This window comes from Chiloscyllium punctatum, chromosome 39 (assembly GCF_047496795.1).
Source record: "Chiloscyllium punctatum isolate Juve2018m chromosome 39, sChiPun1.3, whole genome shotgun sequence".
Lineage (NCBI taxonomy): Eukaryota > Metazoa > Chordata > Chondrichthyes > Orectolobiformes > Hemiscylliidae > Chiloscyllium > Chiloscyllium punctatum.
The window spans coordinates 14,073,678-14,100,976 of record NC_092777.1 but is presented as its reverse complement, the minus strand read 5'-3'; the positions used below and the strand labels follow the sequence as shown (position 1 = coordinate 14,100,976).

The following is a 27,299-nucleotide window of genomic DNA, read 5'->3' as shown; positions in this document are numbered from 1 at the left end:
AGGAATCCATGTTATCAGCATTCATGATTAGAGATTATATAGCAGGGTGAAGGTTACCTGCATCAATACACAGTGGGTAAGATGCCTCAATCTCCAACTCAACGGGCAGAATGACCAAGCTGGCTTGAGGGGGCCTACTGCTTACTCCATTTCCCAATTCACAAGGCCTCAATGAGATCAGTGGTGAGCAAATGCATGGTCAATGATTTTAGTCTTAAGGGACATCAGAAAGTGGGACATGGGTAGAGATTTAGTGAGGGATTCCAGTTTAGCATCACAAGAGACTGAATTGGAATATAAAGGTCTCAGAGGGTCATAGGTGGAAAAGGTTAGAGATTGGGAGCTGCAAGACCATGGAAGGATTTAAAACAAACATGTTAAACTTAAGATAAAGGCCAGGAGGTTTGCAGGAGATTAAAGGAAAACATTTTTCACCCAGAGAGTGGTGGGAATCTCTAACACTACCTGTAAGGATGGTAGATAGAATTCCACAATATTTAACTAGTATTTAGATGTACATTTGTGATGCCAAGATATAGAAAGCAACAGGACAGGTGCTAAAAGATGGGATTAAAATCATTAAGTTCCTGTTTTTGATGGTCCATAGGGCCCCTTTTCGTGCTGTCGATCTCTCTGACTCCAAACTGAACGCCAACAGATCTAAGTGGAAGGGTAATGAGTAAATCGGCCATTGTAAATGGTAATGGTTAAATGTGCAGATTTTCTTGTCTGCACAACATGCCCACCAGGCAAACCAATGAAGCTACTGAATCAGAATTAAGTTGTTGTGACTGAAGGGCTAAACCAAGATAAAACTGCTGCAAGGAGACAGACTACAAATACACTATTTATTGCCATTGCAATTTGTTTTTACAAGTTACAAGCTTTGATCGTAGTAAAATTCAAAAACAACAGTGTAACATTATTAAATATCTCTAAACATTTTACACAATGTACAGTTATAAAATATCACTGAACCAAGTTTGCAAATGTGGCATTACTGCATATCAGGATGGGGCTCCTGTCTATCATTGTCAAATCAAAGCCTCACTACCACCACCAGGATATAGCTGGCACTTTTGGCAATGAAAAATCAATCATTGGAAGATGCATGGTCAATGTAATATGGGTGAGAAACCCCATTGCAAATTGGGTGTGATGTGGCAGCATGCAGATCACTGACCCCATTAGGAAACTCTCTGGGGAGAAGAATAAGGAGTTTGCATACACTCATTCTTGTTTTGTTTAAACAGCAGAAAGAGCTATTTTGAATGTGCATTGGCCTTCACAAAGAAATTCCATCATAATTACAGCTCATTGATTCGACTGTGAAAACAAACCAAAGTACCTCGCAACTATTGAGATGGAGAGGGATCCAGTACGGCACACTTCAGAAAGTCATCAAGTTGGCCACATGTCATCCCTGATCTGTACCCAGCTTTCGAGAAGAGTTAGAAATTTATTGAGTTTATTTTCACAAAGCAACAAACCCAAGTACATGCTGCTGAGGAATCAGCATTCTAATTACAGCGTAGAAAGCTCAGTTGTTCAAACCAAACAACTCCATTTACAAATAAGTTAGAAACAATCTCTCAGTGACATGCTGTTGGCTCACACTTTGTACAATATTTACATCCCATCAGGGGGCTGAGTTATTGCACCAATGTCTAATTCATTTTGACTCATTCAGATCTAACAACGGGCATTGGAAAACTGGTGGAAACCTCAACCAACACTTAGTTTCAGTGTCCAGAATCTCCTGGAAACACTGCACAGGGACTCCACTAAGTTAAGTATTGCACCCTACCAATCACTTATAAAACACTGGTACCAAATAATCAGATCGAGGTGAAAAAGAAAGACATTGACTGAGGATGGGGCAGCAGAAGGATGTAACACTGGGACAATAACAAATTGAAATAATATTTGAGAGACACATGAACTGTTTCAGTAAACTTATTTTTGAAATAAGAATTTTTTTTACCATGAAGTATTATGAGAATGGATCACCCCACGGTCTTCAGGTCCAGTTGGTTACTAATGGTCGAGATCAGTTAGTAAGCTGGGGGTTGGGGTTAGGGGAGATGTTTCAACCCTCCTTTACACCAATCAGCAGCTTTCTTCAAAAGACAGTACGCAAAATACTTCCAAATGTCTTTTCCCACTTGTGCTGTGATGAAACAGTACAATTTCCATTTCCTTTGGAAATAAATTCGAAACAACTTTACAAAATTTGTTTTGAATAAAAGGTTAAAGTGTTTGTTGTGGGTGAGATATAACTTTCAGAAATAGGGAGGTAGCGGTGACTGTTCGGAGTTGTGACCCCTGCTGTAATACAAACATTCTTACAATGACTTCCTGCCCTGAGCCAGAGAGGTCACCCCTTATTGGTATACACTGTAATACCAGTGTGACCCATTGAGACAAGGAAGGGTGAAGGGCAGCCACTCAGTCCCATCCCAGGGCAGCCTCAGCACTGCAGAAACGCAGGCAGAAGTCAGCTGCTGTGTGACAATGAGACAGTAAACAGGAGGTATGTGGGGTGTGTTCATCTTAAGCTGGTCATCCAAAACATTATAAATGCAGGTTGGAAACAATCTGTCCAGATGTTGCAGTGATGAGGGGTAGTTTCGTAAATGCAAAGCATACTACAAACTCAAATATAATTGCATAGTTTAAAAACAAACTGCTGTAAGACAATTTGCAGGAGATAGCAGTCATAGGGAGGCACTTCATTTAGTTTATCTTTCAAGGGATACATCAAGCTGCCTGCTAATGCTTCTGGTGACAATGTCTCTCTGCTAGCATCCATCTTTCAGCTCAGCCCACCCTGAACAAACAGCTTTATCATTTTCCAGCTTGCACAGCTGAGCCAGTGCAGAGACACGTGGTCTCTCACTCAGAAGGGTACAGGCCTGCCTAGTGCCCACAACAAGGACAACAGCCTCTCGCTAGATGCAGCTAAATAATCTGCTAAAGCTCAGTGCTCATCCTCTGGCCTGAATGACTCACCCCCTCACCAAGCAGGCCCACACTTTCTCAGGAGGTTTGTCTCTGCTCTCTCCCACCAGCTCCATATCATGTGATAACTGAAAATGGTTCCCAAAGGCAACTCTGGACCTGGTGTAGATTTTACAAGGCTGTGGGGTACAACGTTTCTGGGACATTGTTGCACAAGCTGTCTCCTACAGGAACAGCAGGTAGTAGTGCACCTGTGTGTCAACCCTTGTACATTTTATTAGTAGATGTTAGCCATTCTTTCACCACTTTGCCAAGGCAATACCAAACTGTCAGAGTGACAACCCCAAAGAGCTCCTGGATGATTTTTTAGTGCTTCAGAAAAAGTCTGCTGATTTTTGGATCAAGTTTGATTAAAACCCTATGATTAGCCCTTTTCCTTGAAAGATGAATGACTGAAAACTGGAAACCTAAGTATTAACATTGCTGCGCCATTGGGTGCAGCGCACACAACTGTTGTCCTGTTGGGGAAGCTCTGCAACGACAGATGACATCAAGAGAGACTCTCCCCAGTCTCATAAGGAATGGCAAAACAAATTGAGCTGGGGCAATCAGAGTTGGGTTACACCTGCCTTTCTTCATCCCCTCAAACATACACAGGAGCAGAAGGGGAAAAGTAGCGTTTCAAAGGTAATGGGAACATTTCCAATGGCGTGATCAGAATGCAAATGAAATGCAGCATAACCAACTAGATACTGAATCTAAATCCTTACAGAGTTGTCCCACAAATGCTGCATGATTTAAAGAATGCTGTGGCTTTGCACCTCGAAGTCAAAACCCCAAACCATAGGTCACAGTGCAGGAGTGAAATGGTACACTCCTGAAGATTCAATGTGGTTTTTCAAAAGAAAACATAATTAATCACTGAATTAAACAATGTTGCAAGCGATCTGACTTGGCACATGTGGTATTACTGGAGTGTGGACTCAAGGCATGACTGTAATGCACAATGTCAGAGTGGTCAATGTCCCCCACCTCCTAACTATGACTGTCGTTATCAGCACACACCCTTCTCTGCCAAAATAGACTGGTTTACATATCAGACACATACATACACACACCACATGCTCACCATGATCGCTAGTGCTAACTCCTGCATTTGGACTGCTTTCAACGCCATGAACTGGTAAATCCTGCCACTCTTGAAAGATAGGATTCCATGGCACAGCATAAGCAGCTACATGGGTAATGGAGACACAGTCTAACATTGGCTGCCCAAAACATCTGCAGGTATTGAGGTGGACACTACATTTTGTCAACATACATTGTGGGGACGTTGCTTGCATGGTGCTCAATACATCAGTGCAACTGTGAACATGATTCTCTTTGGGATTGTGAAACACAAATATTAAACTGAAGAAACGAAAACACTGGTAAACAGAAGTCAGAGGGCAAAGGGCAATAATAGCAGGCATACGTGCTCATAATTACAGCAAAGCCTGATCACGGGATGGAGGGCTCCAGCAGCGAGGAACTAAACCAGTGCTTGAAATCTCATTAGCCTCAATGACCCAGGATGCCCAGTATTTTGCAGGACTAGTGATTTAATGCTGGGTGGCCCAGGTGCCTACTACACATTAAACATGATCGCTTTTATTGCAAATAGGATTTCAGGTAGGCTTTCAATTCTTTACTAATGTAGAAAAGTTTTTCTTTGTTTTTAAAACTTTCAGCTCAGGCTGTAACGAACCTAGATTATGGATCAGTGTGGACCCTCCCATAGACAGCCTCACTGTGAACATCCCCTTTAAAGGATACTGCCCCACAAACAAGGCTGCGATAGTAACGTGCTTTGTGTTTTGCACAGACTTTGAACAGCTAACTGTGCAGGGTTTTTAAAAGCCCAGGGCATGTATCATTCAGGAGGGTGTGGAAAATCCATTAAAAAAATTGGCTGAACACAAAAATTAAAAGTTGCAGAATTAATTCAATGTGATGTATGACAGGGAGCTGCAATCCACTTAAGGAGATTAGTGTGTAGGTAGCACAGGATTTGCCAATTGATTGATCAGTTTGATGGCACACAGGAGTGATGAGCAAATCGGTGTGGCCAGCCAATTCTCTTCACAGGACTGCTGCTTCACATAAACAATCCAGCAGGTAAACACCAACATAGATAACCACTGACACAAAACACTTAACTCAACCCCACCTGCAAACAATCACACAGCAGTTACATTCAGGTAACATCCACAACGTTAATGCCCTCCCTCTGAAACAAAAGACAGACAGCCTGGTCTAACATACACACACACACACACAGACACACACAGTACCTTACAATCTCAGTCAGGTGGATATTCACAGCTTGGCTTGACACTGTAAATTCTGACCCTGACTCCCACGGACCTAAAGAGATCTCTCATTAAAAATAAAAATAATCTCAAAGCAGCAGACAAATAATCCACAAGCCTGCAAGGGGCTTCCTACTGCCCACTGGCTGACAACTGGTGGAGGAAGTTCGCATGAAGAGATGAAATTTAATAACTGGTGTTGGACAAAGTTTCGACCCCTGCTCTATAAGACACTTTTAACAGTGAAGGTCACTGTTATTATATCAGTGAACGCTGTCTGGCCTAGGGGGTAAGGGGCTTCAAATTCCCCCAAACCAGCAAAGACAAAATCATTGGCAGCTTTTGCAATTTTCCTGTGAAGCTACAACTCATTATATCCTTCACTGAAGCAACAGTTCCTCGTGCTGTCACTGTGATGCAACTCCAGGGCTCCTCAGCCCAACAGAGAGACAGAGTGAAAAGAGACTGCATATATTAAAGTGATATTCTCTCCAGTGACTGGAGGTAGGTAATCAGGCTTTTCTGCAGAGTACATCAATTTTAGAAGTCTTGTGTTCTTTTCCTTTTCACTTGTGCATTTCCAGGTACCATTTCCTAAAGCACTGCACTTTGTATCTTTCGAGCCTGTTCAAATGTCTGAGGAGTTCTGGCAAAAATCTTTCAGTTGACACCAGACTGGCAGCTTCTGTAGTCTTCATGCAGTAGTAATCTGGGCCTGGTGGTCCAGTTCAGGCTGAACGCCCTGACCTAACTAAGTCAGTTGAGGAGCTCTCCTGTAGTTGTCCACGTGGCTCTCTAGCACCAGTCCCAGCTTTAGAATGGAGAATTCATTCCCAGCTTAGTTTCAAACTGTAGCTTCTGTCTTTTCTGATAACGGTCTCGTACTCTGAAGAAACAAGAGGAAAAGGGATCTTAGACTTCACTTAAAAGCAAAATGAATGCAGCAATGAGCTAAATGTAAGAATATTATATATAGGAATAAAGAAAAGAGATGACTCTTTTGGGTTAAGCTGTCCACTACACTAATCAAAACTACCACAGACCCCAAGGCTTGGTTCTGAGACACCCCATGTGCATATAGACATACAGCTATTTTCCTGTTACAGGGTAATTTAAAATGAGAGAGCTACATGCAGATTTATCTGTTGGGCTTTAACTGTTCACAGCATGAGAAGATCACATCAAATTCTCAAGTTAAAAATATTGACATAATCAGCAGCACTGACTCATGTTGTGAACTTGACTGAAGTTAAAGGTAATTTGGTTGTATAATATCTCCTTCAGTTTCAAAGATTCTTCACCAACCACGCCAGTGCTCAATACCCTACACTGCCCAATGGTCCAGAATAACTCAATTTTAAAATTTGCATCCTCATGTGCAATCTCAGACTTCATCCCAATCTAATTTTATAGCTTCTTCCAGCTCTACAACCCTCGGAGATCGGTGTTCTCCTCCTCTGGCTCTTGTGCATTGCTTACGTTCTACGCTCTGCCACTGGTTGTTTAGATCCCAAGCTCTGGAATTTCCTTTCCAAACCTTTTTGTCTTAACCGCGCTCTCCTCTAAGATGCTGTTAAAATTGAACCTTTTGACTAATGCCTTTGGCCATTATTCTTAACACTTCTTTCTTTAGCTTGGTGTCTGTGAAGAGCCTTAGAAAGCGTTATTATGTTAAATGCACTATGTGATCTCCTGTTTGGATGAACATTAATATTTATTTGCACCTTTGCAAAAGAATTTGTAATTATCAGAGGCCACAAAGCAGTCACTCACTTAAAAGGCAAATCTACAGCTAATCCCAGAGGCCGACCATCCTTCCATTACAATTTTTGCAAACTGACTACCAGATTTCCTGAATTACAATCAAAATCACATTTTAAATCTCTTGATTGCCCAGTGACTGAGAAAAATGTTACATTTACACAAGCCTTTCCTTTCCTTGCACCACTGCCACTTCGCTAACAAGTCTGAAAAGGATGGGGGAAGAAAGAAAGGAAGGAAGGAGAGAAAAAAAAGAGGGAGAAGAGGTAGATAAGACCAAGTTCAAAGCAGGGGGAAGTGATTCAAAATAACATCCCAATATCTCAAAAAGATGTAATTCTTTGCCGCGAGAGGTTAACCCAGGACCGTACAGCTACCTGTCAGATAAGGACTCCACAGCATTCGATTTCTGACAGAGAATCCAAGGTGATCTATAATAGCATGAATTAATTCAGCAAATACTCAGCTTCAAAGAAATTACTCTCAAAATCAAAACTTACTGTACAATTCCCATAGCAAAAATTAAGTTATTTTTGTAAAAAGAAATCTGAATGGAATTCTCTTGCATAGAAACATCACAAGTTCAAGAAAAATGCTCTTTCACCACTGGTGCTGAGGATGTTCCCAACCCTGTTACTGTGTCACTGACTCTGGCTCTAGATCAATAATAGGTAATGTGGTACCGCTGCTTCACATCATGTGAGCTGGTGCACTTACCGAATTTCGTGTAACTTGACCACTTCATTGACAAACATTACGAGAATGACAGACAGAAAGCCAATGAGCCAGGAGATCAATGGGATATCCTGTAGATCAAATGTCAATAGGGTGTCCGTATTCTTCCAGAGTTTTAAATCCACCACCACCAGGATTATTTGGCCTACTATCCTGGAAATCACAAGCAGAGAAAACCAATTAAATAACAGACAGAGTCGGGATCACAAGTCAATCAATGACAAGATCATTCCAGTATTTGCACACAAGATTACATTGAATTTCACCGCATAGAAACAAGCCAATCTGCATACTTCATCCATTCTTGAGTTGTCAAACTATTCCTTCTCCGCTCAGTTCCATACCTAGTTACCCTTGACATATACCTAAGCTTGCCACCTCATTTACTCTGTATAGCAGCACATCCAACATTCCAACCATGCTGGGTAAAGTTTCTTCTGAATGACTATGGAACCAACTGATTTTTATCTTATTTGTGTGACCCTGAGCTTTGGACTTCCTACAAGTGGAAGCATCTTCTCTCCGTCTGTATCATCAAATCCCTTCATAATTTTCAACGTGTTGCCTAACTATTTGTCCACCCTAACCCACTGAACTTATCTCCTTCCAAAACATGAACTCTTACCAGCTGCAATTAGGACCTGAACCAGGGCCTCTCGGTCCTATTATAGGGTCACTACCACTGTGTCACAAGATGACCCCATTCGTTATGCATGGGACAATATTGCGAGCATCAGTAAACTAGCATTAGTGAGGGTGGAAGTAAATTGGAGTCTAAGCTTGTCACTACCAACACACCTACCATGTTTTATCAGCATCATGGGATTATTTGAAGTAGAAAACTTCACACGGTGGTACAGTGGTTAGCACTGCTGCCTCACAGCGCCAGGGATCCGGGTTCAATTCCAGCCTCAGGCAACTGTCTGTGTGGAGTTCGCACATTCTCCCCGTGTCTGCGTGGGTTTCCTCCGGGTGCTCCAGTTTCCTTCCACAGTCCAAAGATGAGCTGGTTAGGTGAATTGGCCATGCTAAATTGCCCGTAGTGTAGTGGATTAGTCAGGGGTAAATGGAGGGGAATGGGTCTGGGTGGGTTGCTCTTCAGAGGGTCCCAAGGGCCTGTTTCCACACTGTAAGGAATCTAATCTAATCTAAACCAAGGTAGTTTTCAGCCCCCTTACTAACCTAGTCGAGGTCAGTTGCTGTCTCGATTGTGAACTTGGGTAAGATAAGATGGTAGAGATCCACAGCACAGAAAGAGGACCTTCAGCCCATTCAGTCTGCGCTGATCCAAAAAAAAACTATTCGAATAGTATCTTCCAGCCTATAGCCTTATATGCTGGCGTTAAAGGCATTGGACATACATATGGATGCAAGGTTTGTAGCTCAGGTTGAGGTTTAGGGTGTAGGTTTGCTCGCTGAGCTGTAGGTTTGATATCCAGACGTTTCATTACCTGGCTAGGTAACATCATCAGTGGCGACCTCCAAGTGAAGTGAAGCGAAGCTGTTGTCTCCTGCTTTCTATTTATATGTTTGTCCTGGATGGGGTTTCTGGGGTTTGTGGTGATGTCATTTCCTGTTCGTTTTCTGAGGGGTTGATAGATGGTATCTAGATCTATGTGTTTGTTTATGGCGTTGTGGTTGGAGTGCCAGGTCTCTATGTACTGGGTCTTTTAAGTTTGTTAGTACAACCCATGGACAAAACCAACGTCATCTACAAAATTCCATGCAAGGACTGCCACAAACACTACGTAGGACAAACAGGAAGAAAGTTAGCCACCAGGATACATGAACACCAGCTAGCCACAAAAAGACACGACCCTCTCTCCCTCGTAGTCCTACACACGGATGAAAAAAAACACTACCAATTCGACTGGGACAACACATCTATCCTGGGACAGGCTAAGCAAAGACATGCCAGAGAATTCCTAGAGGCCTGGCACTTCAACCACAACGCCATAAACAAACACATAGATCTAGATACCATCTATCAACCCTCAGAAAACGAACAGGAAATGACATCACCACAAACCCCAGGAACCCCATCCAGGACAAACATACAAATAGAAAGCAGGAGAAAATCGACAGCTCAGCGAGCAAACCTACACCCTATAAATATGGATAATAATGGAATAGTGTAGGTTAGATAGCAATCAGATTATTTCATAGGTCGGCGCAACATTGAGGGCCGAAGGGCCTGTACTGCGCTGTAACGTTCTGTAACGTTCTGTATTCTATGCTTTGGTATCACAATTGCTCATCTAAATATTTGTTAAACTTTATCAGTTTCTGTCTCTACCACCCTTATGCCCTATCCCTTACTGTAAATGCCTAGCCCTGGTCAATGACCCTCCATCAAGGGGAAGTGTTCCTTATTATTTACTGTCATCTATACCCCTCAATTTAATGCACCCAGAGCAGCAAATAAACCCGATCACCCCCCACCTTTTATATCCTTTCATACCACACCAAGCAGCCACTTGAAAAGCCTCTGCTAATGGATTTTACACAATTATTCTGAAGTCCAATAAGAAACTCCACTTTTCCCCCATTTCCACAGTGTGCAGATACTGAAGCTCAGGCAGTCTCATGATGTATGTTGTGGTATGTTTGTGTTCTCCATGCTCACAAAGCACTCAGTCCTTTGCTTATAGGAGTTGGGAAGTCAAGTTGAGGTTGTAAAGGATTTGGTGAGGCCTTTTCTGGAGTAGTGTGTTCAGTTCTGGTTTTGTGGGGAGCGCACAGTGGCTCAGTGGTTAGCACTGCTGCCTCACAGCACCAGGGACCCAGGTTTGATTGCAGCCAGGGCTGACTGTCTGTGTGGAGTTTGCACATTCTCCCCGTGTCTGCGTGGGTTTCCTCTGAATGCTCCGGTTTCCTCCCACAGCCCAAAGATGTGCAGGTCAGGTAAACTGGCCATGGGAAATTGCCCATAGGTCGATTAGTCAGAGGGAAAAGGGTCTGGGTGGGTTACTCTTCAGAGGGTCGGTGTGAACTTGGTTGGGGCGAAGGGCCTGTTTCCACACTGTAGGGAATCTAATCTAATCTAATCTCACTGTTAGATGAAGAAAATTATTAAGATAGAGAGGGTTCAGAAGAGATTTCCCAGGATGTTGCCAGGAATGCAAGGTTTAAGTGATAAATAAAGGCTGGATAGGCTGGGACTTTTCCCACTGGAGCATAAGAAATCGGAGGACGATCTTATAAAGGTTTATAAAATCATGAGGGGCACAGATACAGTTAATGGCAGTGTTCTTTTCCCTAGCATGGGGGATTTCAAGACTAGGGTGTATATTTTTAAGGTGAGAGGAGAGAGATTAAAAAAAACACATGAGGGGCAAATGTTTTACACAGAGGATGGTTTACGTGTGGACTGAACTTCCTGAGGAAGTGGTGGATGTGGGTACAACTACAACTAAGTATGAAAGACAGTTAGATAAACACATGATTAGGAAAGCTTTGGAGGGATAGGGGCCAGGAGCAGGTAGGTGAGACTAGGTTAATTTAGGATTGTTTGGTATTGACGGGTTGGACCGAACGGTCTGTTTCTGTGCCATATAACTCGATAGAGCATTCCTGATGAAGAGCTTATGCTTGAAACATCAACTCTCCTGCTCCTCGGATGCTGCCTGACTGGCTGGGCTTTTCCAGCACCACACTGTTTGATTCTGATCTCCAACATCTGCAGTCTTCACTTTTTCCTATATGACTCTACTGAAAGGAGACAGTCAGAGACTTGCCAGGACGAGTGCAGCTCCAACTATACTCAAGATGGCACCATTCAAGGCAAAGCAGGCCACTTGATTAACACCACATTCACACACATCCACTCGCCTCCACCACCGAAGCTCAGTAGCAGCATTGTGGACCATCTATAAGGTACACCGCAGAAATTCACAAAGGCTCCTTTGAAACCCATGACCACTGCCACCCAGATGGACACGGGCAGAAGGGCAGCAGAAACGTGGGAACACCACCAGCTGTAGGTTCCCCTCCAAGCCACTCACCATCCTGACTTAAAAACATATCACGGTTTCTTTAGTGTGACTGGGTCAAAACCCTAGAGCTCCTGCCCTAACAGAATCGTAGGTGTGTCTACACCAAGGTCCTGAAGGCAGCCCACCACCACCTCAGAGATTCACTAGAGATGGGGCAATAAATGCTGGCCCAGTCAAAGAAGCCCATACCCCACGATTAATAATAAAACAAAAGCTGTAAGCTGGATCTTTCTCATTACCATGTATTAAACCTCCTGAATGTTACTGTTCAAGGTTTTCAGTTTGTATGATATGGAATAGAACAGAACGTTTAGCAAAAGGGAGACAAACTTAGGAGGTTATATACTCCTAAGATCTTGCCTCAAGGACCATTAGCAGTTAATAAAGATTAGGTGTCAGGTGTAGTGCAATGTTGTACAGCAGTAGGGCAGTAGCAATGGGTAAAGTGGAAGCAAGCTTTATTTTGTTCTATAGGTCACCTGGGAGCGTTGAATATGAGGTAGAAGGGCGGGATCTTAATTCAGCATCTAACCATACTACAGCCTCTCTGGATGGGCTCAGGTTGCACATTGCACTTATTTGATGATACTTACACTACAGGAAGAGTGAAACACCACCATAAGTTGCTGAAAGGGCTTTTCCTCCACAGTGTTTTGGACCGATGAACATGGCTGATGGAAATGCACACTGCAATCAAGAAGCAGTAGATCACCAATTAGTATGTCTACTTCGTGCACTAACTGTCCACAGCAGATAGTTCCCGTACTTATTTTTAAAAACAGACACCAATGAACAGATAAAATGACTGTCAAGAGGTTTAGGTGACCTCTGTAATTTCAACCCAGACTATCAAAGTTCCAGAAAGTTCCAAACTGAATTATAATGCTTGGGGTCTCTCCTTGAATTGATGCGTCTAAAAAGCACTCTTTTGTGGGATTTCACACCTGCCATTGTCGAAGCTTACCCCAAAACAGTCAAAAGAATGTTACCTTGCAGACAAGGAGACAGTGTCACAAAGGAAAGCTGATGAGAGTTATCCACAAAGTAAGTATGAAAGGCCACCATATACTATTAAATATTACTGCTCACTGACCACAAACTAATCCTCTGACAGCGAAACCCTTTTATCTCAATATTCAGGGGAGACCAGAGGTAACCTGAAGAATAATATCACAAAACCACAGCTGCAGAGAAAAACAAAAATCTGTGCCACTTTTGGCTTTCAAGAGTTTGAGTGGTTTAAAAGCCTCTCAGCCTGATTCTAAAGTCCATGATAAAGGAATGGGACATCCTGAAGCAATAGCCACAAATACCTGTCTACATGAGCTGAAGAGTCTTCACCTAAAAAGGTCAGCAATTTAATGCAGATCTGATCACAGTCATTTGGAATTGTAGCTTAGACTGAGTAATGCTTCCTTCTTCATTGGATTCTCCTAACCGAATGAACAGTAAGCATTCTTTTAGTTTAGCAGCTTCCCTTCATAAATAGGTCTTCCAACCTGGGAACAAGTCCGATGATCTTTCCTTGCTCTCCCTCTCTGGCACTGATATCCTTAATAAGGTTAGGGGATCAAAACTGCACACAGTTCTCCTCCAATGTGGATTAGTGGTGCTGGAAGAGCACAGCAGTTCAGGCAGCATCCAACGAGCAGCGAAATCAACGTTTCGGGCAAAAGCCCTTCATCAGGAATAAAGGCAGTGAGCCTGAAGCATGGAGAGATAAGCTAGAGGAGGGTGGGGGTGGGGAGAGAGTCGCATAGAGTACAATGGGTGAGTGGGGGAGGAGATGAAGGAGGTCAAGGAGGAGAGGGTGGAGTGGATAGGTGGAAAAGAAGATAGGCAGGTCAGACAAGTCAAGGAGACAGTAACTGAGCTGGAAGTTTGAAACTAGGATGAGGTGGGGGAAGGGGAAATGAGGAAGCTGTTGAAGTCCACATTGATGCCCTGGGGTTGAAGTGTTCCGAGGCGGAAGATGAGGCGTTCTTCCTCCAGGCGTCTGGTGGTGAGGGAGCGGCGGTGAAGGAGGCCCAGGACCTCCATGTCCTCGGCAGAGTGGGAGGGGGAGTTGAAATGTTGGGCCACGGGGCGGTTTGGTTGATTGGTGCGGGTGTCTCGGAGATGTTCCCTAAAGCGCTCTGCTAGGAGGCGCCCAGTCTCCCCAATGTAGAGGAGACCACATCGGGAGCAACGGATACAATAAATGATATTGGTGGATGTGCAGGTGAAACTTTGATGGATGTGGAAGGCTCCTTTAGGGCCTTGGATAGAGGTGAGGGAGGTGTGGGCACAGGTTTTACAGTTCCTGCGGTGGCAGGGGAAAGTGCCAGAATGGGAGGATGGGTCGTAGGGGTGTGTGGACCTGACCAGGTAGTCACGGAGGGAATGGTCTTCGCGGAAGGCGGAAAGAAGTGGGGAGGGAAATATATCCCTGGTGGTGGGGTCTTTTTGGAGGTGGCGGAAATGTCGGTGGATGATTTGGTTGATGCGAAGGTTGGTAGGGTAGAAGGTGAGCACCAGGGGCGTTCTGTCCTTGTTACGGTTGGAGGGGTGGGGTCTGAGGGCGGAGGTGCAGGATGTGGACGAGATGCGTTGGAGGGCATCTTTAACCACGTGGGAAGGGAAATTGCGGTCTCTAAAGAAGGAGGCCATCTGGTGTGTCCTATGGTGGAACTGGTCCTCCTGGGAGCAGATACGGCGGTGGCGGAGAAATTGGGAATACGGGATGGCATTTTTGCAAGAGGTAGGGTGGGAAGAGGTGTAATCCAGGTAGCTATGGGAGTCAGTGGGTTTGTAAAAAATGTCAGTGTCAAGTCGGTCGTCACTAATGGAGATGGAGAGGTCCAGGAAGGGGAGCGAGGTGTCAGAGATAGTCCAGGTAAATTTAAGGTCAGGGTGGAATGTGTTGGTGAAGTTGATGAATTGCTCAACCTCCTCGCGGGAGCACGAGGTGGCGCCAATACAGTCATCAATGTAGCGGAGGAAGAGGTGGGGAGTGGTGCTGGTGTAATTACGGAAGATCAACTGTTCTACATAGCCAACAAAGAGACAGGCATAGCTGGGGCCCATACGTGTGCCCACGGCTACGCCTTTGGTCTGGAGGAAGTGGGAGGATTCAAAGGAGAAATTGTTAAGGGTGAGGACCAGTTCGGCCAAACGAATGAGAGTGTCAGTGGAAGGGTACTGCTGGGGACGTCTGGAGAGGAAAAAACGGAGGGCTTGGAGGCCCTGGTCATGGCGGATGGAGGTGTATAGGGATTGGATATCCATGGTGAAGATAAGGCGTTGGGGGCCAGGGAAACGGAAGTCTTGGAGGAGGTGGAGGGCGTGGGTGGTGTCTCGAACGTATGTGGGGAGTTCCTGGACTAGGGGGGATAGGACAGTGTCGAGGTAGGTAGAGATGAGTTCAGTGGGGCAGGAGCATGCTGAGACAATGGGTCGGCCAGGGTGGTCAGGCTTGTGGATCTTGGGAAGGAGGTAGAACGGGCAGTGCGGGGTTCCCGGACTATGAGGTTGGAAGCTGTGGGTGGGAGATCTCCTGAGGTGATGAGGTTCTGTATGGTCTGGGAGATGATGGTTTGATGATGGGGGGTGGGGTCATGGTCGAGGGGGCAGTAGGAAGAGGTGTCCTCGAGTTGGCGCTTGGCTTCAGCGGTGTAGAGGTCAGTGCGCCAGACTACCACTGCGCCCCCTTTATCCGCTGGCTTGATGGTGAGGTTGGGATTGGAGCAGAGGGATTGGAGGGCTGCGCATTGTGAGGGTGAGAGGTTGGAGTGGGGGAGGGGGGACGACAGTGGCCTAACCACGCTTCTATACAATTGAAGACAGACTTTGTTACTCCTATATCCAAACCTTCTTCCAATAAAGGTCAGTGTACTATTTGCATACTACTTTCATCTAAATGTTAACCTTCAGTGACTTATTGACAAAGCCATGCAGGTCCCTTTGTACAGTTACACTTACTAATCTCTTACCATGTAAGTAATGTGCTGCACAGCTGTTCCACCAAAGTGGATTATCTCACATTTTTCCACATTACATTCTATCCACTGTATCACTGCCCACTCACTAAGCCTGTCCAAATCCTTCTGAACCCACTTTGCATTTTTGTCAATGCACACATTCCTATATCATTTTGTTTTCCATGAAGCTCAAGATATATTTTGCCCCTACATCCAAACGATATTTATTGATTGACATATTAAGAAGAGCCCCAAGTCCTAATTTTTGCAGTATCCCACCCGGCAACATGAGAATGATCCCATTATTTCTCCTGTTTTTTGCCTGTTTGTCAATCCTTTTTCCATGCCTGTACATTACCTCCTTCCCTGTGTCCCTTAAATTTTGTTGAGCAACCTGTGGACAACTTTGTCAAAAGCCCTGAAGATCCAAGCAGACTGCATCAACCACTCCCCGACATCAAGGGTCGGGGATAGAAGCAGCTAAGTATTCTTGTAGGAAGCCAGCATTAGCACAATGGAGTTAATGGCCTCTTTCTGGCAGGGAACCATTCTATAATTCAACAGTTGATGTCTTCGCCTGGTTAGCTACCTGACTCGAAGCTCAAAAGTTTGAAGAGCTGATTAGTGTTAGGCTACATGACGTGATGACACCAGCAAAAAAAAAAAAGAGGTGAGGGAATCAGAACAGAAAAAGGACTTTAAAAAAAAACTACACTGAAGAAATGTCAGTTTCAAAGCCATCCTAAACCATGCTGGATCCTAAAGCAGAGAGGATTTTGCATAAATGTATCCTCTCATTATATGAACAAGAAACCACAGGGGAAAATGAAAGACAATATTGTCTTGATGTTCGAATATTTCCTATAGAATCCAGATTTTTGCAGTGGTCTGGGTACATCCTGTCTATAGTTTTACAAGATGACCAGACAGAGAAATATTAATTGCTGATCGTTCTAGTATCCAAACTAACAAGCTTTCACAACTTGGTTAAACTTCCTGCATGTTAGTACCACAATGATTGGGAGGCAGACTAGAAGGCATTCACACAATGGATTGGCAACTGGTACCAAATACTACATTGGGCATCAAACTTAATGATTAAACTGATCTCTTCAAGAAGAGAAAATGGCACAACTCATTCCTATCTTACGTAAACCAATTTTTAAATTAAGAAGATAAACATCAATTGAGACAGAATGCTGTCACCTCAGTTCCTTCCATAAGCTACTTGCAGTCAGACATCACATGCCAACTGGAGAGACAGGAGAACTTACAATTAACCCCACCTTCTCCAAGATTTCCTAATTTGTAAGCTAAACACCAGAACTGGTTTGGAATCCACACAAGAGGCGTTTATTGCTGTGTTCATAGCAAGTCTGCCCTCTGATTGCAGAAATAGTACCAAGCACTTAAAATGAGCTCAACATTTAGGGGGTTAAACTCAGGGTAGCCAATAATGAAAGCTTTTTGATTCAAGTAAGAAAGCAAAGACTGCACACGTCATCTCTCTTTGTGCATTGTCCTCATCAAACCAGTGAATCTGCCTCAATTATGCACTGGCGTCTTAACTACTCAGAATAATTACATAGATCTAATCTCCTGTCAAATGCCACCCACAAAAAGCAGCACTTTTGTCTAAACAAGTGCACTCTGAAGTAAAATGTGCTAAAATTTCTGAGTGATTAAGTGATTATGACACAATCAGTAAATTGGTCTTTATTTATCCTGCACTCTATTCATAGAAACTTTGATCCATGTACAGCACCTCTGGGCAAACCAATTTAATTTAGCTGGATTGGAGTAAATCTGTGAAAATCTAGATGTTGGTTCATCACTAAGCCACCTGCCCTGCCAAACAGAAAGGATTTAAAGCAATCAATGTTTCAGCCACTACTTGAAAGGTTTATTGAAAACGTGGCAGGAAATCTTCAAAAAACATCTCAACACCCTTACGCACCTTGAAAACCTCTCTCTCTCTCTTTCTCCTCTCACCCACACTTTCAGCTACATCTCCTTAAACCACCTGTTTGTACCCAGCCTCTGGGGAATAAATGCTGAGAGAGTCAGACAAGAGTTCACTGGAGTGCTTTTGCCCTTGTTGTCCCAGGGTTTTGTTTCTTTTGCTTACCCCAGGGGGCTAACACTAGTTATAATGCCCAGGGATTATGAGGCCTGAAGCAATTTTGATGGACCAGTTGGGTCTTTTGTCTGCCTGCCAATTTTGTATGTACAGATAAGGTTTCCAGGTGGCGTTTTCAGTATTAACAGCACTTCAAAATCACGAAATAATAAAGGGATTAAAAAGAAGAGTCAAAATAAATACAACAACCATCACCAGAGAGAAAAGTACACGGGAAACTTTGGGGCTAAAGACCCACAGGTCCACTAGACCTGATTGGAAATATCCTGCTACGGAGTTAGAGGATGCACTGGTAGTAATCTTCCAAAAATCTTTACATTCTGGAAAAGACCCAGAGGATTGGAAAACTGTCAATGCAATATTTTTACTTTAAGAAAAAGTTTTTAAAAAACACCGCTCGCTCTACGTCAGTTGGTTTAGCACCTGTAATTGGGAAAATGCTAGATAGTCTCTTATAATGGATGTAACAGCAGAGAATTTAGAAATGCCACATGTTCAGTGATTTAATAAGGTAACAGCCCATGGTATTGGATACAGTAGATTTGGGATAAGAGGGGCATTTTCAGGGTGGCAACCTGTAACTAGTGGACTGTCCCAGGGCCCAGTACTGGGCCACAATTATTTACAATATATATTAATGACTTGGATGAAGAAAGTGAATGCAGAATGACACAACAGGAGATGGAAAGGCAAGTGATGAGGATGGCAGGTTAAGGGAGTGGGCAAAAACTTGGCAGTTGGAATATGTGGGAAAGTGTGAGATCATGCAGTTTGGCAGGAGACAAGTGGAATATTATTTAAATTGCGATCGATTGCAGAAAGCTACAACACAGAAGGATTTGGCAGTCCTTGTGCATAAATCACAAAGTTCAGCAGGTACTAGGGGAGGCTTGTAGATGAAAGGGAATGGACATATATAGAAAGGGAAGTCTTGCTAAAACTATACAAAGCAATACATAGACCTCAGCTGGAATACTGTGAACAATTTTGACCCCCCTTACCTAAGCAAAGGTGTACCGGCATTGGAGGCAGGGCACAGAAGGTTCACTAGGTTGATCCCAGGTATGAAAGGATTGTACTACGAAGAGAGATTGAGTAAATTAGCCTCTATTTGTTGGATCTTAGAAGAATGATTGAATACTTTATTGAAACGTACACAATTCTTAGGCAACTTGACAGGTTAGGATGTGGAGGGGTTGCTTGCCCTTGAAGTCTAGAACCAAAAGGACATAATCACATAGTAAGGAGTTGTCCATTTAAAACAGATAGGATGATGACTTTTTTCTGAGGGTAGTGAATCTAGGGAATTCTTTACCCCAGAGGGATATAGAGGCTAGGTTATTCAGTATATTCAAAGCAGAGATTTACACCTTTTTAATCAAAAGATCAACGGTCATGAAGACACAGACAGCAAAATAAAACGGAGGACTGTTAGATCAGTCATCTCATTGAATCTGCTCTGCCATTCAATGTGCTGAAAGGACCTACATCTTGGTCTAACTCCAGGCAGTTACTGTTTGAAAGGAATACTAGATACTTGCTGCGACACTCAAAATTCTAATAGACTGGTTTAAGAAACAAAGCTACCACCCTTGCAGAGAACATCCGGTTTCTCTTACCTGTGTGCAGAACAATGAAACAGGCCATGACCTTCTGCGCCAACAATAAGCCATTGGAATACTTGCCGAACCAAATGGGCGCTCCGTCTGCAGAACTAAACCAAAACCACAAGATAATACACGATAGCCAGAGGAACTTTCGGCCATTTCAGGGCCAGCCCCACCCTTATCCTGGTAGCAAGAGCATGCAACTACAATTTAAGCAAGTTGTCCTTTCTCATTATCAAGTGACTGGTCAACATTGGTAACTCACACTATAGTCATGCGGGCGAGAGACAGACTGACAGACAGGGCGAGAGACTGGTAACTCTAGATGTGGGAATTTCAACCAGGAATGAACACTACTTCATCAATGGATGTGATAAAGTAACTCACATGCATTCCAAAAATATATCTACACAGCTCACTTCATTCATCAGGCTTGTATTCTTACTCTAGGGTGAGCACGGGTGTGATATGACGGCTGCTGCTTTCAGGAAGGGGCACACATTAACCTTTCACCCTTTCTTAGCTGGTGAATTTTAAGACCATCTACACAAAGACTATGATCATGATCAGCACAGACTCAAGCTCTTCACGCTCAGAATGACTCAAGGCCATTCTGTAACCTGTGGGCTTGCTGTATAGAGAAATGAGGTCACATTTATTTTTTTTTAAAACTGATGGTTTTGGGGTTAGCATCCAAGATGAGTTCTTTGCTGATGGACCAAATGCTGGCAACTGAGAGTCACTGAATGGGTTTACAGCTTAATGTAGTCAATCCTCAGTTTGTCAGAGAGGAAACTTCTTGAACAGTAACTGGGTCAATGTTTGTGAGGGGGCAATTAACTCAAATTGCTGGACGGCTGGTTTGCAAAGCAGAGTAATTCCAACAGCACTGGTTCATTTCCAGCAGTGGTCAAGGTTAGCGTGAAGGACTCTCTTTCTCAACCTCTCCTCTCACCTAAGGAGGTTAAACCACCAACACTCCTCTCTCTTTCCCTCTAATGAGGCAGCAGCACTATGATCTGGTAGGACTATTGCAACTTAATATGTGTTGATGCTAAGAACATTGTATAGTGCTTTACGGTACACTGTTGAATCTGCATTTTGTTATTGCTCTTAAAGCACCTGTAAGCCACTTGTAACTAAGCATACTGCTGCACAATTCAAAATAATGTCTGCAATCAGAGCCTAGTTATTGCAAGTTCAGGATGTGGAATTATACTATCAGAGGATTGGGGTGGACAGCAGCATTCCCACACTTCACACATTCCATAATGGTGACTGAAATTGATTTCTCACTAGTAAATATCTTTTGCAACCCAGCCTCCAGAGTTAATAAATGTCAAAGGCAGGTCTAACTTCCCACAATAGCTTCGAATGGAATCCCCAAAGTCTAATAAACAAAATCTCTCTCTACTAACAGAACAGTGCCATCTGTTGAACAACACATTGAACTGCACAGGGTCAAAGGCATTCACAGTATAGGTGCAATGTGAAGCATTAGATAGAACATTAGATAGGTCTTCTTTAGCAACATCAAACACAAGAGTCTAAAACAAATCTCAGAGGAGGCGAGGTACAACTTCAAACTGTCTACAAAGCAGACTCAGATCATGATTAAATGGGGTATAAACTCACGGAGACTACATACATTCATCTAAATATTCCTAACGTTTTCAATTCCATAAATGATTTGGAAATGGCAGTGTTGGACTGGGGTGTACAAAGTTAAAAGTCACACAAGACCAGGTTATAGTCCAACAGGTTTATCTGGAAGCACTAGCTTTTGGAGACTTGCTCCTTCATCAGGTGCTGAACCACCTGATGAAGGAGCAGCGATCCGAAAGCTAGTGCCTCCAAATAAATCTGTCGGACTATGACCGGATGTTGGGCGATTTTTAACCCAATTCCATAAACTAATCATTCTCAGTAACAACTATTTTTAATGACAATGTTTTTCACATAGACTGAAGGTGAGATGTTGAGACATTAATAGATAACAGTATATATTTTGTTGTCCATCAAGTGATTTATTTGCACTTATCTTATAATTTAACTCTGATTTACTGATTTGGGTGCAAAAAGCATGACTTTTATTTGACACAGTACAGCTTTAATAAGTAAGCTCATAAACCCACATTTTTTTCTCTCTTCGCTTCAGTCCATCAGAAAGACCATACTGGAACATCTCAATAAAAACACAAAGGGCCATAGTTGCACTGTGGAAGTTAATGCCATACTTGGGATCCCTGTCTGTTTGGGGCTGTTCTCTGTGACCATGGGTCGCACCTGCAACATCATCTCATTCAAGATCTATAATCCTATTTACAGCTGTTCCTATCAAATCAGCTTCTGTCAATGGAAGAGTTCTTTAACCCTTTTTCCTATTTCACAAATAACAGTGCTCCATTTTTTAGTTCAGATTTGCTTTAAATTTCTGTTTTTAAGTCTGTCATTGGAGATGACTAGATTTTGCCTTTGAGGATTTACAGCCGCTTACGATAAACAAAAAGCATAGTGTTCTGGGATGGAAGTTTGCAGAAGGACCTGTACATAAACCTCAATCAGTGCTGGTGCAGCAGGCAATGCTCACCTCTCTAAGTAAGTGTATAAATTCAAGTTCCACTCCAGAGATCCAAGCACAAGATCTCAGATGATCCCACAAAATTATCTGAGGCATAGCGGAACTCTGACTGATGTTCTGGCCAATACTTACCCTTCAGCCCACATTGCAAAAATAACTCTGTTCGTTATCTCGTGATAGTTTGTTGGGGTCTTGCTGCACGTAATTTGTGGGACTGCCGTGTTTCCTAAAGATAATTTAGGATGCTCTGACATCACATAAGGTGCTAAAGAAACGCAAGTCTTTCTTTGTGTGCAGCAGCTCCTGCAGTCAGTGGCGAACAGACTGATCTTTACCCTCACTCACCTGTTCATTATAGATGTGCAGTTGGTAACATTGAAGGAATTGGACTTTTTACAAAATTCCTGCAGCATGAACCCAAAGCAAATGAGGTAGGCAAAAATAGTGATGCTGAACTTGATGAAGAAGCACACTAGAAAGTGCTGCTGAGTCTGCAGACAGGAACAAAATGTTACATTCATCTCAAGGATTAGATTAAATGTACACAGCTACAGTATTAGGATCATTCATGATAATTTATTTCTTGAAAGCACGATTAGTGTAAGTGATTTGTTCCTGACACATTACAGATGTCTGTACTTATCCCATGTAGTGAGACCTATTAGTTACATGGTGCATTAACAAAATCGAGGAATGATAATTCTGGTTGGTTTGTGGAACAGGGCAGCAGCAAACTCATGCCAGAGAAACAATCCTCACCCAATACTGTACACCCAAATATGAGCAGAGTGAGGTACAGGTTCACTGGATAGTGATAGGAGTGCAAATGCTGATTGCTTTTTGTTTTAAGATTAGGGAGACTGGATCCTGGTGTCACACATCCACCACAGCCTTCACTGAAATCAGGGAACTCTGCAGTGATTGGAGCTGGAATTTGGATCCTCCTGTAGCTGCTGAGTTTTGAAGTCAGCCATTGGGGGATGGGGTGGAGACAGAGAGACAGCAGAGACAGACAGACTGCATCGACTTGGTGCAGCATCGGTTTGAAAGTGCAGCCTTAATCGTGGAGTGAAGGCTCAGCACTTGATGGCTTTGGGAGTTGAGGGGGAAGAGAAACTACAAAGAAATGCATGAAAATTAAAAAATACAATTGTTCAGGCATATTTAGGAAGGTGTGTTTTTAAAATTGAAAATGCCAACATTCTTGTGACACCACTCCAATATCAGTTTGTGTTTGTTAAAGATTTTCTGTGACAGTTTAAGACGTGAGTGGACAATGGAGAAAGCACTGCTGCCTCACAGCGCCAGTGACCCGGGTTCAATTCCAGCCTCGGGCCACTGTCTGTGTGGAGTTTGCACATTCTCCCTGTATTTGCGTGGGTTTCCTCCAGGTGCTCCGGTTTCCTCCCACAATCCAAAGATGTTCAGGCTAGGTGCATTGGCCATGGTAAATTGCCCGTAGTGTCCATGGATGTGTAGGTTAGGTGCATTAATTAGGGGAAATGAAGAGTAATAGGACAGGGGAATGGATCTGGGTGGGAAACTCTTTGGAGGGTCAGTGTGGACGTTTTGGGCCAAATGGCCTGTTGCCACATTGTAGGGATTCTATGATTGTTGCTTTGGAAACTGAACCAATCAGAAATTTATGCCACAGACAGTATTAGTTCATCAAGATTTTCTGGATAAGGCAAAATATCACAGACTTTCAGACAAAGCTTAAGTTACAGATAATTGTAAGTACAGCCATCCATATAAGCATTCTTTTACATTTAATAGAAATGATTGATAGGTCAGTTTCCTAACAAAAAGGCCGTGCACTGTTCCAAGTGGTCTCACCTTTTTTGGAATGAATACAAAGTTCTTTCCTGTTGCCACTGTCATCACGGAACTATCTGGAGGCTTCCCCAACAGTGCAGCACTGACGACAAAACAAAACTGACAATAAAAGCACACTTTGGGATGATGATTACTTATCTTGCTTGCTTTTAGTTTTAAACAGGTTCAAACACCATTTTCTAACATTGCTGCTAACACTTGACGTTTTCGTTTGCACATTTTGAAATAATTTTTATTTAATCTTTTACTTTGATTTGCATCATAGTGCTATTCAACGGTATCAGAAGGTTACTCTTCAAAATCCATTCCAAAATGGTTTGCAGTAAAAGAGTCACTGCTATAGGTTTCTTTCCCTCTCTTTCCTTCCTCAATATGGCAAACTCCCCATGTACTGCAGAGTGAAGTCAACGATTCACTTCACATTACGCAATGATGCAAAAAGAAATGTATGTTTCAGATTCTGACTGCCCTTTGTACAAGCCTATATTCCTCAAATCATCCCAGAACAGATTATAAATAGAAAGAGCTGCAATTACTCACCATCCACAGGGGAAAACCCATGACCTTTCATCAGTTCTAACTGAAAAACTTACATAAAACAGCTCATTCGTTCAGATGCAACCATGGGTGATATCGCTGGCTCTAAAGTATAGAATTGGCCACCCAGAGACCTGTATTCGGTTGCTGAATGTATTTGAGAATGAGTAATATATTTTTGGGAACAAAGGGAATCTGGGAACATGGGGATAGGGCAGGAAAATGGAGTTGATGCATAGATTCAGCCATGATCCTAACTGTCACACAACCTCCATCTACTCCTATTTCTCATAGAATCAGAGAATCCCTACTGAAGCAGACCATTCAGCCCATTGAGTCCACACCGACCCTCCAAAGAAAATTCCACCCAAACCCATTCACTTACCCTATCCCTGAAACCCTGCATTTCCCATAGTTGATCCACCTAGCCTGCACACTATGGGCAATTTAGCATGGCCAATTCCGCTGACATGCACATCTTTGGACAATGGAAGGAAACCGGAGCACCCAGAGGAAACCCATGCAGACTCCACACAGTTAGCGGAGGCCAGACTCGAACCAGAGTCCCTGGTGCTGAGGTAACAGTGCGAACCACTGAGCCAGGGTGCTGCCCTCATGTTCTTCTTACAAGGTCAACATTTCATTAGCTTGTTGGTTTTCTTTTCAGTGACTTTTGTACACATTTTCACCAAATGGCAGAGGATGTTTAAAAGGCTGAATGGACTCTTTCTATATTTTAAATGCAGTTACATTAAGTTGCTGATACTGTCAGAATGTTTGGTATTTTAATTTAGAATTCAATGAGGCCATATTATAGACAATAGACAATAGATGCAGGAGTAGGCCATTCTGCCCTTCGAGCCTGCACCGCCATTCAATATGATCATGGCTGATCATTCCTAATCAGTATCCTGTTCCAGCCTTATCTCCATACCCCTTGACTCCACTATCTTTAAGAGCTCTATCCAATTCTTTCTTAAAAGAATCCAGAGACTGGGCCTCCACTGCCCTCTGGGGCAGAGCATTCCACACAGCCACCACTCTCTGGGTGAAGTAGTTTCTCCTCATCTCTGTCCTAAATGGTCTACCCCGTATTTTTAAGTTGTGTCCTCTGGTTCGGCACTCCCCCATCAACGGAAATATGTTCCCTCCTGCCAGAGTGTCCAGTCCTTTCATAAGCCTATACGTTTCAATCAGATCCCCTCTCAGTCTTCTAAACTCAAGGGTATACAAGCCCAGTCGCTTCAGTCTTTCCGTGTAAGGCAATCCTGCCATTCCAGGAATTGACCTCGTGAACCTACGCTGCACTCCCTCAATAGCCAGAATGTCTTTCCTCAAATTTGGAGACCAGAACTGTACACAGTACTCCAGGTGTGGTCTCACCAGGGCCCTGTACAGCTGCAGAAGCACCTCTTTGCTTCTATACTCAATCCCTCTTGTTATGAAGGCCAGCATGCTATTTGCCTTCTTCACGACCTGCTGTACCTGCATGCTTGCCTTCATTGACTGGTGGACAAGAACACCCAGATCTCTCTGAACAGCCCCTTTACCTAATTTGATACCATTGAGGTAGTAATCTGCCTTCCTGTTCTTGCCACCAAAGTGGATAACCAGACATTTATCCACATTAAACTGCATCTGCCATGCATCTGCCCACTCACCTAACTTGTCCAGGTCACCCTGTAATCCCCTAACATCCTCATCACATTTCACCCTACCACCTAGCTTTGTGTCATCAGCAAATTTGCTAATGTTATTGCTGATACCATCTTCTATATCATTTACATATATTGTAAAAAGCTGCGGTCCCAGCACGGCTCCCTGCGGTACCCCACTGGTCACTGCCTGCCATTTCGAAATGGAGCCGTTAATCACTACCCTTTGTTTCCTATTAGCCAACCAATTCTCTATCCAATCTAGTACTTTGCCCCCAATCCCGTGCGCCCTAATTTTACTCACTAACCTCTTGTGTGGGACTTTATCAAAAGCTTTCTGAAAGTCCAGGTACACTACATCCACTGGATCTCCAGTCCTTCAATGAAAACCAGTCCTTCAATGAAATCCAAAAGAGCAAATGTTGAAAGGATAAGGCCGCCAAATGAAACAAATGAAGCAGAGACCACAATATGACCTAATTGTGCTAAGAATTTGATAGTAAAAGTGCAAAGGTATATGGGCTAAACAGGAGGAGATGGGATTCCAGTGCTCTAAGGGGTATATCCACTTGTATCATCAGACATAACTAGTATGTGTATATAGTAAAGTCAATAGAGATGTACAGCACAGAAATAGAACAGAATAGACGAGGTCTAACTTGTCTATGCCAACCAGATATCCTAAATTAATCCACTCCCATCTGCCAGCATTTGGACCATATCACTCTAAACCTTCTTATTCATTTCCCATCCAAATGTTGTAATTGTACCAGCCTCCACCACCAATTCTCACAGCTCATTCCATACATGCACCACCCTCTCACTGAAAACACTGTCCCTTAGGTCTCATTCAAATCTTTTTCCCTCATCTTAAACTAGCACTGCTGCCTCTCAGCACCACAGACCCGGGTTCGATTCCAGCCTCGGGCAACTGTCTTTGTGGAGTTTACGCATTCTCCCAGTGTCTGCGTGGGTTTCCTCTGGGTGCTCCGGTTTCCTCCCACAGTCCAAAGATGTGCAGGCTAGGTGAATTGGTCATGCTAAATTGCCCGTAGAGTTAGGTGCATTAGTCAGAGGTAAATATGGGGTCTGGGTGAGTTACTCTTTGGAGGGTCGGTGTGGACTAGCTGGGCCGAAGGGCCTGTTTCCTCACTGTAGGGAATCTAATCTAATCTAAACCT

The 27,299-nt window shown here is 43.4% G+C and overlaps 1 protein-coding gene across 4 annotated transcripts in view; it reads right to left on the bottom strand.

Annotated features, from left to right (window-relative positions):
* Nucleotides 1-834: 834 nt before the first annotated feature.
* The window catches only part of tmem94 (transmembrane protein 94), a 140,254-nt gene continuing 113,789 nt past the window's right edge, over nucleotides 835-27,299 (bottom strand). For 2 of the 4 annotated variants that reach the window (XM_072558214.1, XM_072558215.1), the window contains exons 26-31: nucleotides 23,927-24,008; nucleotides 22,436-22,581; nucleotides 19,522-19,616; nucleotides 12,397-12,490; nucleotides 7,791-7,961; nucleotides 835-6,198 (exon numbers count right to left, since the gene is read on the bottom strand). In XM_072558214.1, coding sequence (XP_072414315.1) covers nucleotides 6,126-6,198; nucleotides 7,791-7,961; nucleotides 12,397-12,490; nucleotides 19,522-19,616; nucleotides 22,436-22,581; nucleotides 23,927-24,008 — 661 coding nt within the window. In that variant the 3' untranslated portion in view covers nucleotides 835-6,125. Of the gene's footprint in view, nucleotides 6,199-7,790; nucleotides 7,962-12,396; nucleotides 12,491-18,903; nucleotides 18,981-19,521; nucleotides 19,617-22,435; nucleotides 22,582-23,926; nucleotides 24,009-26,426; nucleotides 26,514-27,299 lie in introns of those variants that run through there. The other 2 variants (XR_011954785.1, XR_011954786.1) reach the window with 2 other exon arrangements.